This window comes from Hydra vulgaris, chromosome 11 (assembly GCF_038396675.1).
Source record: "Hydra vulgaris chromosome 11, alternate assembly HydraT2T_AEP".
Lineage (NCBI taxonomy): Eukaryota > Metazoa > Cnidaria > Hydrozoa > Anthoathecata > Hydridae > Hydra > Hydra vulgaris.
Genome location: NC_088930.1, coordinates 20,188,356 through 20,206,426, shown reverse-complemented (window position 1 = coordinate 20,206,426; position 18,071 = coordinate 20,188,356). Strand labels below are relative to the sequence as shown.

The 18,071-nt window shown below is 27.8% G+C and overlaps 2 protein-coding genes across 2 annotated transcripts; both read left to right on the top strand.

Moving 5' to 3' along the window:
- Nucleotides 1-1,614: 1,614 nt before the first annotated feature.
- Nucleotides 1,615-5,480, top strand: LOC136086911 (uncharacterized). The gene is made up of 6 exons (XM_065809410.1): nucleotides 1,615-1,785; nucleotides 2,370-3,005; nucleotides 3,505-3,684; nucleotides 3,826-3,880; nucleotides 5,076-5,132; nucleotides 5,404-5,480. The coding sequence occupies exons 1-6, from the start codon at nucleotides 1,615-1,617 to the stop codon at nucleotides 5,478-5,480; spliced, it is 1,176 nt and encodes a 391-aa protein (XP_065665482.1).
- Nucleotides 5,481-8,983: 3,503 nt separating this feature from the next.
- On the top strand, nucleotides 8,984-11,276 carry LOC136087502 (uncharacterized). Its single transcript, XM_065810391.1, has 3 exons — nucleotides 8,984-9,009; nucleotides 9,086-9,670; nucleotides 10,970-11,276. The coding sequence occupies exons 1-3, from the start codon at nucleotides 9,007-9,009 to the stop codon at nucleotides 11,120-11,122; spliced, it is 741 nt and encodes a 246-aa protein (XP_065666463.1). The 5' UTR covers nucleotides 8,984-9,006; the 3' UTR covers nucleotides 11,123-11,276.
- The last annotated feature ends 6,795 nt before the right edge of the window (nucleotides 11,277-18,071 follow it).

The window sequence follows — 18,071 nt, the reverse complement described above, 5'->3', positions numbered from 1 at the left end:
AAGGTTACTTTCTATATATATATGTTTTTTACTTTCTATATATATATTTTACTTTCTATATATTTATATAATTTATATTATATATTTATATAAATATATATATATATATATATATATATATATTTATATAAAATATATATATATATATATATATATATATATATATATATATATGTTTTTTACTTTATATATATATTTTTACTTTATATATATATTTACTTATATATTATATACTTATATTTTATATATATATTTACTTTATATATATATATATTTTACTTTATATATATATATTTATATATATACCTACTGTTATACAAGATTTTAAGGTAAGAAATAACAACAATATCAACATTCACCGACTTGACAAACTGACAAAGTGCTCTCGGATCGCACTATAAAATGTAAGGTCCAAAAGATAGATTGTTAGATAGATCTATCTTTTGCAAAAATTAATTGTAAAAATTTTTTGTATGAAATTTTCCCTTCTACAAAAGATTTAAATTATTACTGTTAATTTAATAAATTTTATAAAAATATAATAGTAATTTTTCCTTCTACAAAAATTTTAAAATTTTACAAGAACACTGAATTAATAAAAAAAAAATTTAAAAACGTAACAGTAATTTTTCCTTCTACAAAAGATAACAAAAAAAGAATTTCTAGGCCCAATAGAATTCTGCTTGCATAAAGCATGGATTTGAAAAAAGAATTTTTTTTTGATTTACTAGTTTCTTTTTTTTCTGTAAAAGTCGTATGCTATTAAGATAAGCAAAACAAGTAAGCAATTGCTGATCTATATACGCCATAATAGATAATATATATTCACATATGTTTATATTTATTAAATATTTGCGACACCATTCCAATTTTACTATTTGCCTCACAATTTCTTTTTTACTATTTGCGACACAATTCCTTTTACTATTTACGACACTATTCCTTCCTTTTTGTTTTCGACACTATTCATTATATTCATTTGCAACACTATTCCTTTTTTTGCCACATTAGGCCCCTTTGATATATTCTACACTATTCCGAAGTTCATTTTTCAACACTATTCCTGTCATCCAATTCCAAAGCAAGAATACGAGAGGAAAATACTGGTTAAATGGATTTTTTGAGCCTGTTGAGTAAGAAGGATGTAAATTTGTTTGACGAGTCACGTAAGATTGAGTTTTGGTTGATGGAATAAGTGGTGAGCAATATTCTCTGCTCAAGCAAGCATTTATTCATTGGTCTGCTCAAGCAAGCTATAGCTTTCTTGAGCAGACCAAGAATAAAAAACTGAAAAGAAAGTGTAAAAAAGAACAACAAAAATTGAAAAATTTTGTTAAATCATCAGAAAATCTTTTCCAAAAAATTTTCCTTTTGCTTAAAAAAATCATTTTCATTTTTTCATTTTTAAATTTTCCCTTTTGAAACAGTAATGTGTTAATGACATTTTCATTTATTTTGTAATTTGACGGTTTTTATAAAAAAAAACACAAAGTTTTAAAATTGTTTTAACATAACATTCAAGGGAAACACAGTGGTGCTCCGCTAACTTGGTATACAGTAAAACATGGATTAAAGTATCGTTTTTGATCAATCAACGTTGGAACTATTTACCCAATGCGCATTTCAGTTGATGGGCATGAGATTAGCGTTGTTGCATCAGATGGTTATGATATCAAGCCATACTCAGCTGAATCTGTTATCGTTCACCCAGGAGAACGTTTTGACTTTATACTAAATGCTAATAAAACAATAGATAATTATTGGATTAGAGCGGAAAGTATGGAGGTAAAATTATAAACTTTTACTACTACTACTACTACTACTACTACTACTACTACTACTACTACTACTACTACTACTACTACTACTACTACTACTACTACTAATACTACTACTACTACTACTACTACTACTACTACTACTACTACTACTACTACTACTATACTAGACACTGTTAGTCTTTTACATTTAAAGTCACACGATTTCCTCACACCAAATAAAAACCAGCATATAGGGACAGAAAGGTAATAAGAGTACTCGTGTTGTAAGATCCAATTTGAATTAATCATGGGACTTATATAAATGTACATTTATTCTCAGGACTGCAATTTATTTATTTATTTTTTAATTATATTAAAATGCCCAATAAAAAGTGGCTACAATTCTTGTCAGGGGTTCATACTTACTACCATCATCGTTGAGGTCTACATAATATCAGTCATAATTGGAAATTTATGTATAAGTTTTTTTTATAAAAGTTTTTATTAAATAAACACATGCAGATAAAAACAGTTTTTATTAAATAAAAACATGCATGTCTTTAAAATAGTTAAATAAACAGATGCTAGTATAACATTATTTTAAAACAGGACGGCGTCCAAAATCACTCAGTAGAAGCTATCCTACTCTATAAGGGAGCATCTAACAATGAACCTACAACCAGTAAGCAAGTTTGTTTAAAAGGAAGTTCTTGTAAAATTGTAAACTGCCCTTTTAAATACTTTCCTGAACATCTCAATCTTGATTGCGTACTGATGTCTGACCTTCACAATGCTGATAATGAAGATCCGTCTCCTATATTTACGGCTGACAGCAAAGAATATTTTTTGAACTTTGCATTTCCAGGTAGCGAAATAACCCCTGGTGCTGTAAATGAAAGAAAGTTTGAGTTTCCAGAAGTAAACACACTTACTAAACGAGATGAAATTGATGGTTATGATTGTAACAAGCGCGATTGTGAGCTTGATAAAGTGTGTTATTGCCATTATGAGCTACAAATTCCACGTGATAAAACAAAACAAATGACTTTTACAAACAATGGAGGTGGGGCAGGTTGGGGGCATCCGATTCATCTGCATGGTCATAGTTTTTATGTTTTAAAGATGGATTATGCGCCACAAAATTTCATGACAGCTAAACTAATAAACGCAACAGAGACTAAAGATATTGATTGTGGATTCGACCGAAAGTTTTGCAATGAACCGAAATGGAAAAACAAGCAGTTGGTAATGGAAATATTCCTGGTTTAAATTTGATTAGTCCTCCTCGAAAAGGTACTTTGATAATACCAACAGGTAAATAATTTATGTATATAGCAAGGAATTTTAATAATACCTAGGTATTGTACATATATATATATATATATATATATATATATATATATATATATATATATATATATATATTTCTTTATAAATATATATGTTTATATACATATATATATATATTTATATATATGTATATATATATATATATATATATATATATATATATATATATATATTTATATATTTATATATATATATATATATATATATATATATATATATATATATATATATATATATATATATATATATATATATATATATATATATATATGCAATAGAAATAAATTATAATGCAAGTAATGTATAAATGTTTTGTAATATATTTTTAGTGGTCTTAACATTAATATTACAATAAGAATAGAAAAATAAAGTGAATTGCAATAAAATGCTCTAGAAATGCAATGAACAATATTTTATATTTTTACCAGTTGGTTATGCAGTTTTACGTTTTAAATCAGACAACTCTAGAAAATGGTTTTTGCATTGTCATATTGAAGTGCACGCTTTAGATGGCCTGGCTATGGTTATATCAAAAGCTGTAAACGAAGCGCCAAAGCCTCCTAAAGGTTTTCCAGTATGCAAATATTTTTACTTTTACTTTTTTCAAGAGAAAAATTTTTTCTACTTTTACTCAAGAGATGATTCAATTAATATTGGTAAAGAAGATCTCATTTATATTTTTTAACTTTTGTTTATAATTAGTACTTATGTTTAGTATGCTTGTTTTTGTTTAGACTGCACTTATGTTACAATTAGCTTATTTGCTGCTTGTACATTTTTTCTAATAAGTTTTAGTATATGGATTGTGAAAAGTTGTTGCAAATATTGTCAGTCAAAAAAAAAGTCGAGTTACAGCAAAGACTAGAACACACATTTTATTAAAAATAGTAAATGAAATATTTTTACTATTCTTTTTTTGGTTTTGACGGAAGGTGAAATAGGCATTTTTAATGTCACTTTTATTTACTGATAAATATTGATAATTGCTAATTATATTCTATTATTTCAATATTTTATTTCAATATTTTAACTTTTCAAATTAGGCTTGGAATATGTAAAAGAGAAAAAGAACTTGGTTGTTTAAGCTTAAAGTTTGTTTCGCTAATAGTTTCAAAATTAATAATGAAAAAAGCATTAAAATTTTTGTATTGCCCCTATATATTATAAAACATTTGATTGCCTTTTTTCGTATGCATTTAATTAATTAGTGACCCAAAAGTTAAGGTTACTCGAACTCCAGTGTTCGCCACTTATATGTTTGTAAAAAAAGCTTTTAAATTTATATACAAAAATCTAAGACTCCATCCAAAAACTTTTGATAATATTTTTTTAACCTATTTGCAATTTCATGGTTATGTGACGTAAAAATTCCTATATCATTTATCCGTTTGTAAAATATCTGCTAAGTTCACTTTTCATTGTAACTAAAACCTGAAACAAACTTAAAAAAAAACACACAATATTTTGTGTTGTTTTTGCATTTATTTTGTAACAAATGATTTGTTTCGGGTGCATCATACTTTCAAAATTTTTAAATTTGGCGGATCATTTTTAATGTGTTAATATTCCTTTTTAATACCATATAATTGAATATAATATGGTAATTGATATTTTATAAATATTAAAAATAAATTTAGTTTATTATTTAAAGTATTTTTGTCCTCAACAAATTTTTTGTTTACAAATTTGTTAAAAGAGGATTGTTAGTTTTTTTTTTGCGTTAAGCTTAGGTAGAGTTTTTTTATTACTTGTTCTTACAAACCTTTCTTTTTCTTCAAATCTTCAAACTATAACAAGTAATATGCCAAAATTAGGCATTAATTAAATTAAAGTCTGGCGCTTCATAAATTACAGCCCTTTGAGAGATAAAGCTTCCTAATTGAATAAACTTTTGCGACCTAATAGCTGTTCTGAAACTGGAAGCTTTTCTTTACATCATTATTTTTCGAAATTATAACTTTCTAGATTTTTTATCTGAAATTGATATAAGACTTAAAATTAGATACTCTGATTGGGAAAATGGTATCTGATACTAATTGTGAGGTCTTCAGAGTTTAAATAATTAACAATGCTACACAAAACTTGTTATGGAAAATCCAATTGTTATAGAAAATCTGATGAAGGTGTTGTAAAACTTTCCAATTATATGAAACAGGTAATAATATGAAGCAGATATGTCAAAAGAATGCACAATTATTTCAATAACAATAATGTATAACACAAAGATCACTTTGGTGTTTAAAAAAACAACTAAAATGATTTTTTTTTTTTAAACATCTTTGCTTTTAACAAGGATGCAAGCAACCACTATCAGAGTTGGAAGTTACTGAAAGAGAAAAGATGAAGTTCATAAAGCAAGATAACGATTAACAGACGTTTTGAATGATTGCAAATGATACGTATCAGGAAAGCAAGATAAAGGTAGCGAATTCTAAAGAACTGATGCTTGAGAAAAAAGCTAGATTAATATGAATTTTTGGAGCACTTAGGAACAGTCACATTAAAAGGATGAGATTTAATTGATTGAAGAGTAACACGACAATTTTAGTAGACGGCACGAAAGAAGCTAGCTCTTTAGAGCGGCGCCCATTATAGCATTTATGGAAATAGAAATAAAAGCAACATTGCGATGACTTGACAATGATTGAAGGCTGGCTGCAAGTGCAGGTCTAATGATGATTACAATGCGTTTTTGCACCTTGTCTCAAAGAGAAAGAGCATTATTCGAAGATCCGCTCCAGATATGGCAACAGTATTCCATACAAGAACGAAATTGAGATTTATAGAGATAAAGAATAGAATTCGTAGTAAGAACGTGGCGAGCATGTTAAAGAGATGCAACTTTAGCAGATGTTAACTTTGCAATGGATTTGATATATGGTTTTCAAGAAAGATCGGAAGTAAGAGGTAATCCTAGTAGACAAAGTGTAGATTACTCATCGAGTACATTACCGTTCAATAATTTAGGAAAATCTATATTGTTGCAATAATGACTAGCTGAGAAAATTGAGTTTTATCTATATTTAAAGTCCACCAACCGCTGAGAGTCCCATGCTGTAGCAGAAGTGAGATCTTTTTCAAGCTCAAATGGTTCCTCCAAGCAACTAGAGAGTGTTGGCTTCTTATCAAGACGAGAAAAAATGTGATCCAACATAGATTTAACAAGCGAAGATGTTTAACAAAAAATCATAGATCATTTATCAAACATACACATCTAATGCACGATATAATCTATCGGGTAGAACTGTTAACAAATTATTACCTTTGTACAGTTATTTAGTTGTTTAAACCTAGCAATTATTAATGTTAACAAATCTAAAGCCTTTGATACTGTAAATCGCAATATTTTGCTCCATAAACTGAAACATTACGGAATAAATAGCAGAGTTTTTCAATGGTTTTGAAGCTTTTTATCAAATCGAAAATAATTTATCTAATTTGATGATATAAATCAAAAGCATTTGTTAGAAATATCCTGTGGTGTTCCGCAAGATTCTATTCTAGGGCCAAATTTTTCTTGATTTGCGAAAATGACTTTTATAAAACCTTAAATCTTTTTAAGTATCATGTTTGCAGATAATACCAAGATAATAATATTTACCATCTCTATTTGACTATGAACGATGAGTAGCAGAAAGTATCAAATTAGTTCACATGTAACAAATTAACCGTAAACATAAACAAAACAAAATGTATTCTTTTTTGTCCCCTCTCCAAAAGATAAAAAACGTCTTTACCGCCGTCAGAAACACGCTATGCGTTTATTTAACTTTGCAGATCGATTCTCACATAATAAAATATTGTTTATGGAATCAAGAATGCTTAATGATATACGAATTAATTGTATTTAATGTTTTAATTTCTATTTTTTTCCAGGTTTTTTAGTTTGTTTTAAAAAAGCAAAATGTCATTGGTAATTCAAATTTAAAATTCGGCAAAACATCTTTACTTCAAAGGTGTGGCGCTCGATAGGTAATACAAAATTGATTTAAATTTGTTTGACAAAAAGGTTCATTCAGTAATTATTTCTCAAAATTTATTTACTGATTGGTTTAAAATGTTAACCTGATTTTTAATTTTTTGTTTCAAATAAACGCAGAATTTTGTAATGAGAAACTTGTATTTTTTAGAGCACTAGTTAACTGACTTACTGAGCGCGATTGGACAGCTCGCCCCAACACCCTATGCTAAATTCGCCACTGCTTATGAAAATTTATAACATCTAAAACTTTTTGCTTTCATTGAACTGAATATAAGGACCACCTCCAACTCTACCAAAAAACTAAAGAGTAATAAGATCGATATTAGTAACTTCATTTTGAAAAAAATGAAGCTTGTCTTTGTAATCTAATATAATTATAGAACAAATATAGAAACAAAACTTGAGACGTTTTCTTGGTTTAATTTACTTTACAAAGGACGTCTTATTGAGACATTTTATTTGTTTGCATATGTTTTTATTGGCACTTTACAAACTTCTAATTTTATAATACGTATTTAAACTTGTTTACAATTAAAACAAGGGAGTACGCTACTACGCTGTTGAGGACACTCATAAAACAAGGTAGTATTTATACTGTAAATAAAATATATTAAATCAATTATTTTTATTGTCCTAATACCATGTCGCATATATCAATTTTATTTGACCTACAGATTTTAGGAAACGAAAAGGAAAACTATTTTGAAATTTATAACTTCAATTGTTATTTTAATGATAAAAATAATAAAACAATAAAGAGCGATAAAAAGAATTACATCGTTATTGCAATTTATTTTATCATGCAAAATATCTTTACGTATATTACACAGTGACATAGCAAATTATTTTTAGATAGTTGACATACGTGGCCAAGGTACTCAGTTTCTGTTTCTCTGGAACAATAACTTTTCTAAAACAAAAAAAAAAACTCTTTAAATTACTTTAAGAGCACCTAAACCTTGCGGCTCTAGGTTCTGTTACTTGTGGGACCGTGAATCTTGCTTATAGCGTCCTTGCGGTAACTTAGCCACTGATACTAAACGCAAGTAAAGATATTTAAGTGAAAAGTTCTAAATTTTTCATGCCCATATAAAAGTACCGTTGTTGTTTAAACCAAGACTTTAATAGTCAAACGATTTCCTTGAGCAGGTGCACTTTTTTAGTGTCAAAGTGGCGAAAAATCTTTACAAAAATAAAGCGTCCTCTCTAAAAGTTCTTTGCTCATTATTCTTCAGCGCATTGTGTTATAACCCCAATAATTCAGGACAGATTTAATCTTTCTCTCTTTAGTTTTTAAATAATAAATATATTTACGCAATAAACTTGTAAAAAAGAACCAACAATTATGCAAACTGTTTTTCCTTTCAAATAAACAGCCCTTTCTGAGTCATTCACGGGTATATCCGCCTTCTGCTAACTGCCTTGTTTTGGCTTTGTTTAAATTCCAGACCTTTCGAATGGTTGGTCTAAGAGTGAATATTTTTGAGACGGTTTGATTAAGAGAATGGTTATTATTACTAAAACTATCATGGAACGGAAATGGAGAGAGTTTAATCATGGGCAGAAACCTATTTTTTGCATTACTATTTTATACAAGATCCTGTCAAAGTTATTGTATAAGTAAAATATAAGTAAATTTATTTACTTACTTTATATAAATGACTTTTAATTTTTTTTACAAATTATATAAAATGTAAGCTTATGCAATTTAAACTAATCGTTAAATACAGGAATGGCTCCCTATTTTGATTGGACGAAAAAAGATTGTTTTCCTTAGTCCGAAAAACAATTTTTTCTCGTTGCCGTCTTTAAAAAAAGTTAATGCTTTTGTATGGATATACATATATAATATATGTACAATATAAATGCGATAGAACTTGCTACTACGATTCTAGTATCTAATACGCAATAACGATGGTGAGTTTTAGTACAGTTTTATTTCATTAAAGATAATGCAATTTTTCTTCTTCTAAAAGACATAACTTTTGTTTAGGCATCTGCTAGCTTGTCTTCAAACAAGTTAAAGCTTAATCACCTTACGATCAACCATTATAATCGACATAATGCTTGCGAGTCACAGAAACAGTTTATTAAATCTGTTCAAGATTATTCTATCAAAACACGCCAGTCTCCTGTGGATATAACTGATGATGTATTTTCTCTTAAAAGTTTACCACCTAAACATCAGTTAATGAAATGGTCCACTGAACTATCTATGCGCAATAATATTGCGAGTGGAATCCATTATATAGAATGCAATCTAGGAAAGTTCATGTATGAAAGTGTTCAGCATCTAATAGCTCTTCATAGGGTTCAAGAAATGAAGCTAGCAGTTGATCAAGAGTTAACATGGTTTAATTCTCCCAAGTTAGTACCAAAATCAATCAGTATTTTTCCTTCACAAAATTTAATAGAAAAATTCAAAGAAGTGCTTTTTAGAAGGCCAGCTAATAAAGAAATATCAGAATATGTGATGAACCCTAATACTTTAGCTGAGTTATGTTGTGCTAGATGGCTTTCATCAGATCATATGCTGCAAATTTCTAGCATTTTAAACTCTATTCAAGGCCATTCAAAGGTAATTTATTTTAACTTTTTAGGAAATATTGAGCATTATGTTTGAAGAATAACTGTTGTCCCTGAAAAGCTGATCTTTATTATAAATGTTGGAGGAAACAATGAGAAAACATTTTCTGGCACAGACTTAAATGCAGGTTGCCACTGGACACTTGCAGTTTATAATAGTATACAAGGTAATTTTTACTATGGAGATTCTTTAGGATGGACAGATCCAGATGATTTTTTAACTAAAGTTAAATTATTAATCAGAAAATTGTATCACATAAGCGAAAGCTTTAATATCACTTATTGTCATGATCCAAAGACACACATGAATGGAGTTAAAAAATGCAGTTCTTTTTGCAAAGAAAATTATCCCATGCAGACATGTGGAAATATTTGTGGAGTTATTACCATAATAGTATGTGCAATCTCTTGCTTAAAATATGACTACTTTAACTGTATGATAAATAATGGTCAAATAGAGAACAATAATTACAATGTTCTAAAAGACCCTACTAAATATTCTAAATATTTAAGATTAGTTTTAATGTCATGGTTTATCTCAAAAGAAATAAATCTAGATTTTGTTGTTCCTACCACTATTGTGCGTGAAGTTTCCACCAGTTTTGAAGTATGCGATACTGATTCTGATGAAGATGCAATATATACAAATGATTTCGAATCCAACATAAATAAAAAGAATATGGCCAAAGTAAAAAATACCAATTTTTTATCTTTAAAATGCGCAGTTTGCACTATCTCTTTCACCCAAAAAAAAACATGCTGCGGCATATGAAAAATAAACACAAATCAATTGATGAAGCACAAGAAAATATTCAATCAGGAAATTCTTTTTGTCTTCAATGTGGATTTAAATGTAGGCGAATTAAGGATGTAAGAAAACATTTATCTGCCGTTCATTTTTATACCTTTCTGAAAGAAAAATTATCGTTTGCTAATTATTGAGGTAATGCTTTAATGTTTTTAAAAGTAAATAATGTTTTATTTAAATATAGTTTAGAGTAAAAGTGCCATTTATTTTGCATACAAATTTTTGTATTCTTGCTTTATTATTTTTTTAATATGTTAGTGATTATGTGTTGTGAAAATGATTTTGAATTTGTAATAATTTCAAACATAATTACTAACATGAATAGGTTCTAAAAAATATTTATTGCCTATGTTTTAGTCCAGTTCCTGTTGATGTTATAAATTTTTTTTATATAAGTTGTTACACAATGATAATTGTTTTCAAATTCATTTTCTCCTTTTTTGTCTTGTAGTGATTATTTGATTTTTGTAAATAGTTTTTTAGAATTTGAAATGTGGAAATCAGATATTGAAAGTAATAATGCAACACAATATGTTTTACCTTCTGGTGAAAAGATTGATAAAGATGGTAGGAAAGTATCATACTATCAATGCTACAGAAGTGGATTTTATAAATGCATTGCGAAGAAAAGACTAGTTAAAAGTAGTGGTATGTATCAAGTAAATAGCGATATATTTAGAAGAAGAAAATATTTGTATTTGCCACAAATTTTAATTTATTAGCATTGTTTATCTAATTACTTTTATAAGACTTAATTCAGTGACCACTTTCTTATTAAATTTTTGTTAAATACATTATTTATTTCAAACAATATTGGAACACCTAATGTAAATATCTAAAAACTCTTAAACATGTTTAGTTTTTGTGTGCTATAGGTCACTTTGTTTTAAAAATCTTTTAAAATTATACAGATGATGATTATCTTTACTATATTTAGAGTTTTATGCATTATATATATATGATATACAAATATTATTTTAATCTATACCCAGTAGGCACGCAACGTTTTACTCACGTTTCAATCACATTTATTTTAGGTGACTTTGTCCAGGTTACTATTTTACGTGAAAGTTACGTGCCAAAATATCGCGCCTAACGAAACTATTTTTATTCTTAATAAAAACCTATGATAAGAAGTATGAAATAATATTTTTTATTATATTATTTATTTTTTTATAGTATAGTTTTTGTATTCATTATATTAGTTATAATTATTTTACTGTTATGATGATATAATTAATTTTTATTGTAGTTTAATCATAGTTAAAAAAAAAAATTTGGTCTACATAATATCTTATAACGCAATGCATTTAAAACAGAACTAAATAGTCCAATATATTTTAAGTTGTAATATCTAATATCCAAATTACATCAAATTAAGTTCAATAAATTAGTACCAAGCGTCCCTATTTGCCACACAAATAAGATTAAACTCAAATACAAGGTATGCTTTTTTTCTACTTTATGATATAACATTTAAGACTGGCGAATTTGTCCATTTTTCTTACTTAATTTAGTACAAAATAAGTTATGTTAAAACAAATTTAATATCAAATTAAGTAAGCTACATGGACAAATTATAAGTTCTAGCAGAACTTATTCTTGATTCTTGAGCAATAGTAATGTCTATAGAACTTCTGCATACATTATTGCTCAAGAGTCGATTAGATAAAAACCAAAAATAAATTTTCTTCTATTATTTGGTTTTTAACAACAAGGTTAAAGAATTTATCCAAGATAATATCAATAAACAAATGTGTTATGTTATTTATTATTGATATATGTATATATTATTATTATATACTTTATCTTTTTGTAATATATGACATCTTGATCTTGTGCTTTACTTGTTAAAAAAGGTTAATGCTTATTTATTTCATTTTTTGAAATTATTTAAATATTGTATGATTAATATATATATTTTTATTTTATTCCCCCCCCCCCCCCCATTTAAAAACAAGATTTATGGAATATAAGAAATGTAATTTTGCAACACATGTTCCAGTACTTTATAGAAAACCAATAAACATGAATAATTAAAATTATTTTACAGTGTATTTGACAATAAGTATTTAATGTTAAGTTTTTCTATGCTATGACATAAAGGCACTAAATCTTGCATCACTTTTACTGCACGTTCTGCACATATATTTGACCCTTGTGTTGGAATTGGTGTTGGCTCTGTGGACCAAAATGTCTTCAACAATTTTAATGCTTTTGGATGCTCATTGCATGCTTCTAATAGATGAACAAAATCTGCAGGATTGAAGTAGTGATCACCAAACCATATATCACCCCGTGAACCACAGATGAAGTTGCATGCTGCTTGAGCAGATTTCGATTCTTGATAGTCTGGTATTAGAATGTAAGCAAGTAGAACAAAAATTACTCTCAAGTTCCATCTTGAATTGCTTATAGCAGGATGTGATTTGAAATTCACTTTTGGAAAGGTACCTGTGCTTTTAAACTTTTTATAACAACCTATTAAGTGATACAGGAAGTCCATGTCATCTCGCCAGCCTACCCAATTTACTTTTGTCAAAGGATCTCCAGTATTCTAAAGTAATAACTTCGGGTTCTTGTACTCTTGCCGTAATCTTGTCACATATGGGTAATTTAAAAACTTAATTTAATTTTAACTTTTGATCTACATGTATTTAACTTTATTAGTTAATAAAACAATTTAATAGAGAATCATTAGTTAAACAATATAATTTTATGAAGCATGTCAATTTAACTTTTAATTTTATTTTGAACCAACAAACCTCTGATTGAAATTATTGCCATAGCTTAGAATGTAAAAGTATTGCCTTAGTAGTAGCGTGTAAAAAATTGTGTTGCTTTGTTATTGTAAATGTATAATAATACATTTAAAATAATTAATCTGAGTGTTACACACAGGTTAATTATTAAATGCAATAATGTAACAGGTAAATGTAATAGGTAAGTGTATTATAATACACTTACCTATTACATTTACTTATTACAAACCTGTGTGTAACACACAGGGTAACTATTGTAAATGTATTATAATACATTTACAATAACAAAACATATTATTATACCATCAATGTGTTAATAAAAAACACTGTATTTTAATAAAATACAGTTATAAAATTATAAAATTTTTTATTATTTAATTATTTATTAATTAATAAAATAAAAATTAGTTAACAAAAATAAATAAAATTTTTATTTACACATTGAATGTATAACAAAAAATAATATAATATTATGTTTTACTCTCTGTACATGTTACTCTGTACATGTTTTACTTAACACTCTCGGTATATGTTTTACTTAAGAATAACATAAAAACAAATTAACAAAGTTAGTAAACTAAAATACTATAAACAAATTAAAAACAATAGCGGTAAATAAAGTTTAGGTAAATAAAACCTAAAATCTAAGACTTTTACAGGAATGGCTCCCTAATTTGATTGGTCAAAATATTTGCTCCGATCTAAAGAATATATTCATAATATTTCATATACATGTTCCATATATAACATATACAAGTCACGATATCCGGTAAACGAGAAAAAATGTTTTTCGGACTTTGTGAAACAAAATTTTTTCATCCAATCAAAATAGGGAGCCATTCCTGTATTTAACGGCTCCTCAATTTAAGTTTTATTTTATATAATTTATTTTTAATAAAAAATTGTTATTACTTTTGAAATAAAAAAATCCTACTTAAAAACTATTATTTTATTTGTAAATTTAACTTACATTTGGTAGCATATTACTTGTATGTAATTTACTTTCATATGCAAGTTATTTTTTAATATAATTTTTTTTAATCAGTTACTTTCATAGGTATATGTAAATTACAGTGTGAGGAACTTTTATATTATGTAATATAATTTTCAAAAGTAATTCACTTTTAAATGGAAAAGTAAACAGCTTTTTCATGTTATTTACTTTTATATGTAAAATTAAATTACTTTTTGATGAAATTTTCTTTTACGTAACTTACTTTTAAGAGTAAAAAAACTTACGTTATAAAGTAAAAGTCGTTTCAAAAATAATAATTTTTTATACGGAAATGTAAATTTACATAAAACGTTTAAAATTTCTTACATAATTTACTTTTGATAAATAATACTCGTGTAAGTAAAAAAAAACAAAGTATAAGAGACATCCCTTGTCCGCAGACGTTCAAACATTTTGTTCCAAATCAATATGAAAGTATAATAATAATAATAATAATAATAAGAATATTATTAATAAAAACCATGATCATTGTCTTGTGTACCATACTTGTTCAAACCGCTTGGATTCCAAAACTACATGATCTTGAGTTGCAAATGGGTTCTGAAAGTACTGTACATATACTTGAGTAAACTTTCTATTTGACTCAATAAACTTCAGCACAACTATCTAACCTTGACGAAAAAGGGCAGAAGTAGTAACACATCCAAGCCATGCATGGATAGACTAAACATTTTTTACAAGATTTGATAGGTATGACACGACGTTCTTTATACATATGATTGTTTCCATATCTTTATTGATACTCTTGTTAGCATCGCGGCACTAAAAAAGATTGCACATGGTTTGATCCCACATATGTACCAACGTGACAAAAATATTTGTACCTACAGCAATAATAGTAAGATATTTTTCGTTTTGTACAATTTCAAGTCCTTTTGTGGCATTAGTTCTGTCAGCATCCCCTTTTCGTTCCACAACAATATCACCTTTTTCTCTTCGTTTCATTCTCAATGCTTTATCAAAGCAGTTTTAATATTGCTGTTTGACAGAAATTCAGACTGTTCGCAGTTGAATACTTTGTTTGGAATACAATGTCGTCAAACCATTTCTCTCTCCTTTGATGTTTTCAATCTTCAACGAATGATTTGTAAGCATCAAAAAGTAATGGAGATATTAGAAGTAGTCCATAAATTACTTCACGATATAAAGGGGAGGGGGGGGATTATTGGTTTTGTGACGACTCATATAAAACTTACTTCTTAAGTGTAACAACTTTGTGACGAAGAGGGGGGGGGGGGGGAGATCAAATAGGGTCGAAAATTGCGTCACGTATTTTATGGACGACCCTTACTACCAAACCTTTTTGTAATATATATACAATATTGTTCCATGATTTTTGAATAGGTGACAGGAAGATACCAAAAACTTAGTTCATCAAAGTCCCTCAATTAAAAATATAGGCTGTTTTATTTATTGTTATTTATTTAATTGCGTTTATATAATACCAGAATTGAAATATACAATTTCAGTTTTGTAAATTATCAACTATTATTTGTTTTTCAACAATTTATCCCAAGAAATCATTGTTAGTGTGTACTGTCTTATATAGTTTAAATTGATGATTTTAAGTAATTGTTAAAATTGTTGATTTCTTCATGAGTTTTTTATTAAGCTCTGAATTATTGAGTTTTCGCATTATGGTATTTGTAAAAAGGAATTTTGGTTAATTTGTATTTAAAGCAATCAGTTTTATGTTGCGCCATGTCAATTAGTATAATTATTGTATGGAAAAATACATTAGAGTCTGCGTGAACTACATCGCCATTGACTGCTGGCAGCAACTTGGCAAGTGTTTTGGCCTGCTTTGAACGCTTGATAATTCCTTGGTTGGCTACTATATTATCAAAACGGTATTGAATCTCCAAACCAAGAATTTCTGCGCAATCGAAATTGATTTTTTAATCATTATCAGCATCAGACCAGTAAATATACATCAAATCATTAAGTCTTGAAACTCGAAAGGAAGAAACAGCTGTTCTAAAATGTTTTAAAATCGTTAGTATCTCTTTTTCGCTCTCACTTACTAGATGACAATGACAGTGAATCACCAGTTTCACGTGACTCACCAGATTCACGTGACTCACCAGTTTCACGTGACTCACCAGATTTACGTGACTCACCAAAATGCTGTTAACTACTCTCAAAAGGATGCTTTGTCAGTGTTGACATTGATTCATAAATTGCTCTGCATTCGTACAAGTCACTAACCGTAAGATTCTTTGTAATCTTAGACATCATTACTCTATTTAAACCTCCAATGCTTTTTATTGATCTCATTATGCACTGTTCAATTACTAAATGCGGCCTTCCAGTTGCGACCCGCCAGTCTGATGGAATGGTAACTGCTCATGAAGTACATAGATTGAAGTTTATAAGGTGCATGGATTGAAGATATCAACAAGCACTTTTGGCATTTATGTCCCCCGTTGCGGAAAAAAAAAATAGACCTTAGTCTTCTGGCTTCCAGATGTTCTTACCAGTTCCCAGTTGTCTGCCCTGATAAACATTTTAATAACGCTAGAGTATTCAAGATATTGCAACCATAGTAAAGTTTTTCTGAATGAAATTGAAAGCTGTAAGCTCAAATTTTCAACAAAGTTTTGAACCTTATGATTACACCGCTATTTTACATGTCTTATAAACCCAAATTTCCTTGACCTAGATTATAATGCATATTTTCTGAGAAACTCGTGCTAACTTTATCTTTAGGAGCTTTTTTAGAGGTTAGTTTATAAAGATAGATTTAACAGAGAAGTGAATTCTAAGCACTCTTGCTACTGCTTTAACAGTCATGTATATATATATATATATATATATATATATATATATATATATATATATATATATATATATATATATATATATATATATATATATATATATATATATATATATATATATATATATATATATATATATATCAGTCATCAGTCATATGTATATATACAGACAGATGTCATAATATATTGATTTTGCAACATCGTAAGATTTTAACCAAAATAGCTAACACATATTCACAATTTGAGTACGTAATTTAATTAATTTTCCGGGCTTTGTATCTAAATAAACGTATAATAAATGCATTTTTCATTAAATGAATATAAATTATTGGAAAGGCGCAATGAGTATCAAACTGTTTCCGGGATAACTTTTACAAATATGATGAAGTTGCGTAAATCCGTTCAACTGTGTGCAGTCCTCCAACCAGTTGAAATAAATAATATTTGCCCAAAAAAGGTCAATACCGAGAGACAATGAAATAGTTTGTTGTGACTGAAGATCAACAATTGGCTTGAAGAGTATTATTTTCATTGCAATCGTGACAGGAATAAAGCTTTCAACTTTGTGGTTGTACCACAAAATTGAAAGATTTATTTTAGAGACTATATTAGTTTAAACCATATCTTATTCTTTTAGTTCACTTCTTCAACATTGCTGTCCATAACAAACTGTTTGAAACGTGTTATTTCTGATGGACTAATACAAAATTCTAGTTTAAATAGTTTTTTTGGTAACCATTTCGATCAAAACTTGTGGTCAAGTTCTAGTCCTAATCTAAAAATGCAAAAGCTGGACATAACATCACGAATCAATAACTTTTGATTATGACCAATATAAAGTTATTTTAGTTCATCAGATGTTTCATAATGACGCGAGGTAATTTGTTTCAAAGCAAAGTTATGAACTCAAAACTTCTTTATAATGCCTAATATCGTATTTAGTTGGATGATTCGAGGGGCGTATTAAGGTACTTGGAGCTAGAGGAACAAACAATTTCGGGGCTATTTTAACTAAATAAAAAGTGATG